Genomic DNA, 9,338 nt, shown 5'->3' with positions numbered 1-9,338 from the left:
ATGCTTAAATTGCATAGCAGTTCCATTTGGGTTGACCGAAAAGTTGTGGTAATGGATGGTGATGATGGTAGCCAACATAGTGCAAGTAGTTAACAGCACTGAATTATATATTTGAATCTAGTGCAAAGGGGGAAATTTCAGGTTATATATGTTGCTAGAATAAAAGTATTTAAAAACCCAAAAAAACCCATAGGACCATACAACACAAACAGTGAACCCTAATGTAAACCATGGACTATGTAACTAATAGTACAATTATAAAAATGTTCTTTCATCAATTGTAACAAATGCACCATAGCAATGAAAGAAATTAATAATAGGGTAGCATGTGGGAACTCTGTATTTTATGCATGATTTTTCTGTAAACCTACAACTTCTCTAGTAAAAAATGTAAAAAAAAAAAAAAGTAAGCTATTAAATATGGAAGTGTCAGTCTTCCAGAATATTCACTTATGCAAACTGTCTCATTTTCTTATGCCAAATAGATTAGACATACCACCTTTTCCTCTTCAAATTTCAGGTTGTTAAAAAATTCCAATTAGATACCCTTTTATAAGTCAGGTAAGCAGGATACTTAGTCTTGTTCTAAGTAATATTGCAAAACTATAGAATCCTTTCTCACTCAAAGAAATTTCTGGATAAAATTACTTCAGTTTTCAGAATTACATTACTTGCCTGGCCATCGAGCAACGTAATGACCAGGGACTAGGTGACACGTCTGCAGATTCCTAGGCAGGATTTCCCGCGGTATGATGTAGCTTCTGGTCAGTCAACTTTATGCTGCCAGGCACCCATCTCACTTCCTGCTCAGGAGATGTGGCAGCTGATATTTATAATTTTCAAAAACTTCTTCCTGGAACCTGTTGCATTTACTATTCTCCTTACCTTAGGTTTTATTTAGGACTAGAACTCAAATCACTCAGATTCCTTTCCAAATTCACCGCCACACTTTCCAAACCTGTCTTCCTGTCAAAGAGACAGCAATTTCTGTCCCAATGTAGCAAATTCAGCCACTGCAGCCATGATTTTTAATGTGAATTCTGTTTTGAAAAATCTCTTGTCAGAGTCATTTAAGGATAGAAATTATTCACCATTGTAGCTGCTTTCATTAGCCCAAAGTGTAAAAATAAAGCTTCAACAGTACTCTATCCCACATAAGTGACAAATGTTTTGTCATTGTTTCTAGTTAATGGTACCACTTTTCTTGGGGACTCACTGGCAAGGAATGCTGGATAATAATACCGGTTGGATTCTCTATCTTCCTCCTTACTTTAATATTCTTTCCTGGAAGTCCTGTATGGAAGAGAAGATTTAAGGAGCGTTGTTTTCAGTTTTGAGATTCCCTGGGCTTTTCATCTCTTTTCTGGGTGGCTGAGACTACTTATCTTTGCATCTCCTTTTTGTAGAATGCACAACTAGCCATCTCCTTCCACTTCGTAAAAATCAACCATCCCACCTCCCACCTAAATGACTCCCTCTTACTTTTCCTCTTCTTTCCTCTGCCACACACTGCCTCAAGTTATCCCTTCCAAATATGCTATCTAACACCATCCCAGAGACAACTGCTGCTTTTTCTCATCAAATAAACTGCTTTCAATAAGTCTCTCCTTACCCCCTAAACAAATAACATTCCATAATCCACCTCATTCTAAAATACTGCTTGTCATAACCTCTGCCCATTTGCTTCCTCCCCATACTCCCCCTTCCCAAGATATAAACTACCTTCAGCATCCCTTCTTATTTGGGCACTGAACTGCCTCATTAAATCATAAAACACACACATTCACACACACATACATACACAAACAACAACCTTCCAGAGAAAATGACTCTATACAACCATTTGCTTTTTCTTTCTTTCTCTCTCTGAGAAGTAAGAGTCTTATGAGGTATATAAACACCCATTTGTCTCTTGGAGGGTTTTCTCCCCCAATGAAATAACCTAAGGAGAAATATAGTAAGGCATTCCAAGGCCAAACACATTCTACTGTTTATTACACATATTACATTCTTAAATAAAAATGCGTCACATAACATTTTTTGCATAGATATCTTACAATATACCAATTTAAAAAAGAATTATGAAACAGACCAGTAACAAAAATAAATTTTTTCTTCATTAATAATTTTGTAACATTAACATACCACCATCATATAATACAAATAATAGTTTTAAATCTTAAGACTTTTGTACAGCAAAAAAACTTGACAAAGTAATATATTTATATATATATATATAAAAAGCTTAAAAAAAATAAAATGTCAAAAAAAGGCATAACCAAGGGCTATAAGACTGGGTACTTCTGTGATATATTATAAATACCAGAGAAGGCCTGAGAGAATGTGACCGGGGGAAGGGGGAGGGAGGGGGCTGGGAGCAGGTCTCTCCAGACACACTTGTTAGACACATCTGGCAAAAAGAAAATGTATAGTGCAAAAATAAATTTCTTCGAGCAACTGTTAAGAGGATAGTAGAGACTTGAAAGAAAAGTGATGGCTAGGATGAAGGAGGTTTTTTTTGGGGGGGGGGCCAGGGAGTGACAAGGGAAGAGGAGTTCAGGGGTTTTGTGGAAAGGGGAGGCTTCAAAAACCTTAAATATTTATTTTTGCCTCTGTGTTAGAAAGGAGTTCTTGGCCAAAACAGGTGTATTTTTCCTCCCTGGAATGAAGCAGAAGTGAATGATAAGGAAATTAAATTGTCTGGGTTTAAATAGAAAATGCATGCTGGGAAGAAAAAAAAAATTTTTGAGGACCAGCCATTGAGCCCAGAAGCCTTTCAGGACCTAGATTTGCAGAACTCATCCTGCCTCCAGGCCAAAGGCATAGAAATAAAATGTCCCCTCTCCCCACCCTTAGCCCCTCCCCTTTATGTGGAACTCCCAGTGTGGTTTCACTATACTGGCAATTATAAGCATCCATCCCCCCCAAAAGAGATTAGGCACTGGTGGCTACTCCTCGAAAATGTCAGTAGCCAAACTGATTTCCTTCTGCGAAGGTACAATAGGTACATATGCACACATGTCTGGTGTGCACATACCACCCTCATTATTCTGACATGGGTCCATTTTATGGCAGTAGACAAGCTGGAGTCAAAGCAATTTACGATTCCAAAGCTCACAGTTGAGAAAAATTGTATAAACAGTCCCCAACAAAGAACGTATCAACCATCCCCTCATGCCACTGAGAGGGAGCCCTGTTTGAAAAAAGTATCTTGTTTGAGATATTTGTGAAGTGACAGCCTAGGATTTCTCTCTCCATTTTTGATACCTGTTTCCCGAGGACTAAAAGTAGGTGCAAAACATCTGAAGAATACAGTACTATATTGGAAGGATGCACATAAAGTTAATTGCAGCTTCCCCATCCACCCCTACTTTTCAGGGATTTATCAGGAACCAACAGAGGAGATTTAAAAGAGTGTTAAAAGCAAGAGAAAACCCTGAAGCCTCAGGCAGTTAGTCATGGATGTCACATTATTTACAAGTAACTTTTGCTTCCTTTGACACATTTTTGTTGTTCCAGCTCAAGTGTTCCCAAAGATCCTCATTGAGGAAAGTAGGCCATCAAAGAGGCATCGACGTATACTCATGCCAGCCCCTCTAGTTTTCAAACTAGGTATTACCATGTTTACCAATTAAATCTAGACACCCAGAATGCGAGTTCTCTCCTTCAGCTCCCACCCCTGCTCTGGGAAGTCACTTCCAGGAAATGCAAGGGAAAGCTTCCACAAGTGCATTTTAATTAAGTTCTGCTACTGACTTTTCACTTTGGCAAGGACCTGGGTGCAAAATTATAGCCAGAAAATCTGGCCTTGTAAGAATTTTTTAAAAGGAAGGGAAGAAGGAAAGGAAGGAGAGAGGGAGGGAGAGAGGGAGGGAGGAAGAAACAACGAATTTGATTTTTATAGTTGAGATGTGTTGCATCTCTCTGACTTTCCCTACCTTCTTCCTTCTCCCAAAACCAACTCATGCAAAAGAGAGGACAAATACACTTCCCCAATGCATTTTACCTTTTATGAAGTGACTTCCCCAGAGGAATTAATTTTGAACCATTAAAACTAATCACCAGGTTTTTCCATTCTTGCCATTTGAGTTTGCTTCTTTTGGCTTTGCCAATGAATCTGGGAATGGGGGCTCTAGGCAGAAGGTTCTGAATGTATTGAATGGGCTACCATGAAAGTCCCATTTACTTCCCCTTTGATGGAAATAGACATGGATCATCTGCACGTTTATTCAAAATGAAAGTCCTTAAAAAATCTTCTTTGGCTTCCAGACTCAAAGAAGATTTTTTGAAAAATAGGAATCAGTTCTGCTAATCATGCATGAGGTTGGCTGTCTTTTTTACCCTGTTATAATCAGGCAATCAGAGATGTAAAGAGGGCACAGGAGGTGGAGAAGGGGAGGAGATGGCATCGAGAGAAGGGACATCTGAAGGGCTTTGCAAGGGAGAGCACATAGGAAGGAGAAGAAAATGGTCAACATGAAGTTCATTTTGGGGTCTCGACCATTTTAAAAAATGCAGCTTTGTCATGGAATCCAAGCATCTAATTTTATGGACATAATACTCATCACCACTCATCACCACCAGGCATTACATGTTAGTGGGGCAGGAGGCCAGTAGTTAGGAGCAGCATAATAATTTCAGGTTTCTGTGTCTTTGACTTACAGCCATGTGGTAGGAGAAAGAAGTATAACTTGAAATAAAGAAAATTATCAATGGCTTAGAAACACTCTTTTCTACACATCAAACTCTTAACCCTGGAATAAAGCGTGCTTGAAAGGACAACTACAAGAAACACCATGCCAGGTTTTTCCTTTCAAATTTGGGATCCCCTGGAATGTTAGGAGGCAACAATTTCAATGAGAAAGGGGCTTAATAAATTTCAAATGTCCATGAAAGCACTGTTTTAAATAACCAGTCCTTGGCAGAGCAAAGTTTCCTCCGGTTATTTCTTTGAAAGCCCTGGTGACTCTAGCAGGCTCTGACAACCATCTTTGCCATCTCAGAGAAGATTTATATTTTATCACAGATCCTCTTCCCAAATGATGGGGTTACCCCTGTCCTCCCACAGTTAGGACTGGTTATAGGTCACAGGGGTCAATCTGGGCTAGAGAAAAACAGTTTCAAAGCCACATACTTAGCACCCACCAAATTCTCAGGCCAAGTTCCATAGTCAGCAAATGACTCTGAAGCAAGCAAGCACCACCATGGTGTTTCAGGGAGCCCTGCTCTGAGAAAGGTCAGGAGCAGATTACAAAGGACCTCACTGATACAAAAGAAATTACTAAACATTTCCGACACTGATGAGGACCAAAGGACCTTTGTTCTGCCACATTCAAATGAGATCTTGTCAAGACCATAAATGACAACAGGGAGCAAACAAGCAATGATTACTCTTTTGCATTCTTTTTTTTTTTTTTTAACTTTCTTTTTAATAGAGCCTTGTATTGGGCAGTTCAAAAATTAAATTAAGTATTATAAACCCTTAATAATAGCATTTTGAGAGCAGCTCCAGCTTGGGAGAGAACATTTGCAAATCTTGACAGCCACAGCTAAAGCCATCACTGGTGAGTACGTGCATTCGTGCTGGAAGCTGCTGGAGAAAGGAAAATAAAGAAACCAACAAAACCTAGGGTGTCTAAAGTTTCATCTAGTGCACTGACTGGAGGCTCTACAGTTTAACACAGCTGAGGTTCAAGGTCCTTTACACATCCTTCATCCAGAAAGGATGCGCCACACATTCAAATATAATTCCATGGTATGCCCTGATGGACTGGCCACAAAATGCACTCAAATGCAGTAGAGAACTACAAGATTGTCAGCTAGCAGTGCTCCAGAAATGGTTTCTAGGTCATGTCTAGTTTTAAATCTTTGGAATAAAATTGATTTTTTCAATACCCTCCAACTAACATGTACAGAATTTCCTCCGGCAAATGGGCAGATTTTGTGTGAATGTATTTTAGATTTTTTGTTATTGGTAGTTTTCTTTTTTTAGTTTTTTTATATATATTTTTTGGTCTAAATTGAAAAAACAAAAGTTAAAAAAAAGAAAGAAAATTCTAAGGGCCAGACCACAAAATGCCCTAAGTGTCCAATTGGCAGCTACAGCATTTGTGATAAAGAGGCTCCTTTACCCTTAGACGAGTAGTTTCAACAATTCAGTGAACTCAGAGGTTGCAGAAAGCTGACAAACAAAATGCCAAGGATCTTGAAGGTTTCTGTCATATAAGTGTTTGTGTTTCTTATATTATTATTTCCTTTGAAAGACTTCACTTTTGCATCCCAAATATGTATGGGGTGGCATTTTAACAGTCAATGAGTCAAACAGTCAAAGGAGGGCAGGAGGGGAGCCAGCTGGTAAGGAGGAGCAGCAACCGTGTGTGGACCAAATGCCATTTTGTTTTTTAGACATATCTCGAAGGGATGGTCCCAGAATATACAAAATATACAATCTGTCCTAATAACCACCCCGCTTGCTTGCATAGGCCATTTAATGGTCCTAAAGGCAGTCTTTGGAGTTGAGGCCAGTGCCAGCTAGCTAAGAATGGGGGTAGATAGATATAGATACTGGGTGTGTGTGGGGGGATTGAAAGTGAGGAATGTCAACCCCCTTGAAGTCAGTTTGCCGAGTAAACGTGAGGCCTCTGTTGAACCTGGCTGTTCTAGGTCACGAGTCATGGTGGGCCTAGCCAAAAAAATTAAAATTTGTCTCTCCTTTCGACATGCCACAAGAGAGGTGCCTCCACCCTTTCCTTAAATGTCAACCCTTCATTCCCACAATGGCATTTGGAAAAGTATATTTTAACAAGTGGGGTAATGTGAGCTCAGTGGGCATGAGAGAGGAAGGTAGGATGATGTTTTGTGAAGCCACTAGACTTGGGAGGCATCCTCAGTTTTCCCCACTCCTGGAAAGAGTGATATTTTTGGCTTTTTGTCAGGTCATAACCCAAAGTTAGGTTAAATACACAGCTGCCCTTTGAGACTAGCGGCATCTATGCGGTAACTGGTTATAGGGTAGCAACGACACACAACACAGTGGTTGATCACTACGAGCTGAGGTCATCGTGCCTCAAGGAGGATGAGAGAACTGTGATGTCCCATCTGATTGGCTGCTTCGAGAGCTGGACATCCAGGTGCCGAGATAGTCCTGGAGAGGTTTAGTCCATGGAGAAAAGATAAAACATTTAAGCTTCCAAATAAGCTTTTCAAGTTTCCATTAGCAAAAACAGAGAGATTAAAAAGAAAAAATCTAGCACTGGCAATAAGGTGAGGCTCAAGGGATATACTGTGATTTATCATCAAGGACTTTATTCTCTTGGCCACTTTGCAGTCATGCTAGAAGTTTCCAGAATCCCTAGTGCATATGGTGTGCAAGAGTCAAAACGTAAGAAAAGAAAACTCCTCCCTTGAGAGTGAAGTCTAGAGAAATGCAGGCCAGAAAGGTGTAAGGTGTCATTCCAGAGTCTGCCGCCGCTAAGGCCGTTGGTATCGACTTGAAAGATCTCAATAGTGCTAAGAACCAAAACCAATCAAGAGTTCTGTGAGGAAGTCTGACGCACGGAATAGTAGGACTTTTCACACACAAAGGACAAATAAACCATGAGTCAATTTTGGCTACCAAACTGCAATTTGGTTTTCTAGGTCATTTTCCCCCAACTATTTAAAAAGAAACATTAGTGCTACACGTATGCAACTTTAAGACGTGGTATTCTCCTATCAAGTTGCACTGAGAAGCAAGTTAAATAAGCCCCTCTTACTGCCGTCCACCTGCAGAGACGTCGCATCCATTTTCTCTGATTTCCATTGGCAACAGCAGGAAATAATTCCAATAGTGCTGAAGTAAGCAGCCAGTCTGCCTTGCTGAGTTCACCTGGTTTCCTTCTTCTTCATCTTCTACCATCTGGCTAGGGCAAGGCATAAAGAATAGACGTATATATTTTAAATAGAGTTGAGTGCATGACAGCATGTACGTGTGGCTGCATGTGAGAGAGTGTGTGTGTGTGTGTGTGTGTACACAGAGGTTTATAAGTGAGAACTTTCTTCTGCGAGGCAATGGGACCCCGCCTGAAGTCCAGCCCCCTGCCTCACGGCATTTCCTTCAGACAACAGCCGATGCCATGGCAATTCTGGCCTTTAGGACTTTTAGATATGTCTCTTCATATGGAGGGCAAGGTGGTCAGACCTGGAAAAACACCTAGGAAATATAAACAACAACAAGGATATTAGAGAGGTTCAGGTAAAAGAGCTCAACTTCCATCATCCCTTAGAAAATGACTAAGCCTACTTTGAAGACAGTCAGTCCACAGGTTCTGAGAAGCAGAATCAGAGTGCTGGGAAGGTCAGCTTGGCCTTAGGCTGCCTGGCTTCAAATCCCAGCTCTTCCTATAGCTGTGTGATTTGGAGCACTTTTACCCCTCTGTGCCTTAATTCCTTCCCAGTAAAATGGGGATAATTAAAGCACTTAGCTCCTAGGTTGGTGATGAGGATTAAATGGGATGATCCATGTAAAGACTTTCGAATATTGTCTGACATATGGTAAGCTCTTAGTCAATGTTAACTAATATTATCACAGTTGCCATTGTTAAAGAAGAGAAGAATATGAAAGTGCTTTAGAAACAACATGTGCCATGCCTGTATACTATAACTATGGTGAAGAATAACTAGCCTGTATCACTGAATAGTGGAATCCTGAAATTTCAATACCCAGGTTCTAGTCCTGAGCTTTACAGTGAAAATCCAGAAATGTGGCTGTGAAACCTATGGGCCTACACAATATTCTATATTCTAGACAAGAAAATGAATGGATAAGGAAGCTCATGTTTATTAGGTATGTTATAATCTGCAGGCACTGTTCCAGGTGCTTCCCCATTATTACCACAATAACATCCTCCATGGTAACTATTTGAGTATTTAACACACCCCCCCTCACCTTTATGGTTAGGAAATCAAGGCTGAGGTCAGTAAGTGAAACACTTGGATTAGGATCCAGGCAGATCTGTTGGATCTGCCCATTCTTTTGAACTGTTCCCTGGTACCCAGGGACCCTGAGTGTCCTCCTCAGCCTCAGAGGAGAGGCAGTGGTTGTCTCCAATCCTTCCTCTTTCCTCTGGCCCTGCAAGTTTGGTTTCTCTTAGGTAGCAACCCTCCTGGGTTCTCAGCTGTATGGGGCTGAATTTGTGGACATAGTGATCTGCTAAGGGACAGTCATAGGACCCAGAAGGGCCGATGAGGGCCATCCTGGGGCATTTGATGAAACTCTTGGAAAACAGAAGCTCTCTTTCTATGGGGGCTGCTAAACTGCCAAAATGTAATCTGGAGCTGCTGGTGTCCATATTGCCGAT

General features: G+C 40.6%; 1 protein-coding gene across 1 annotated transcript in view; it reads right to left on the bottom strand.

Annotated features, from left to right (window-relative positions):
- Positions 1 to 1,978: 1,978 nt before the first annotated feature.
- The window catches only part of KLF7 (KLF transcription factor 7), a 91,251-nt gene continuing 83,891 nt past the window's right edge, over positions 1,979 to 9,338 (bottom strand). The window contains exon 5 of the mRNA XM_023588651.3: positions 1,979 to 8,191. Within this exon, the coding sequence (XP_023444419.1) occupies positions 8,140 to 8,191 (52 nt within the window). The 3' untranslated portion in view covers positions 1,979 to 8,139. The remainder of the gene's footprint in view (positions 8,192 to 9,338) is intronic.

Source organism: Dasypus novemcinctus, chromosome 7 (assembly GCF_030445035.2).
Source record: "Dasypus novemcinctus isolate mDasNov1 chromosome 7, mDasNov1.1.hap2, whole genome shotgun sequence".
NCBI lineage: Eukaryota > Metazoa > Chordata > Mammalia > Cingulata > Dasypodidae > Dasypus > Dasypus novemcinctus.
The sequence above is the reverse complement of the archived record's forward strand: the minus strand, read 5'-3'. Positions and strand labels throughout refer to the sequence as shown.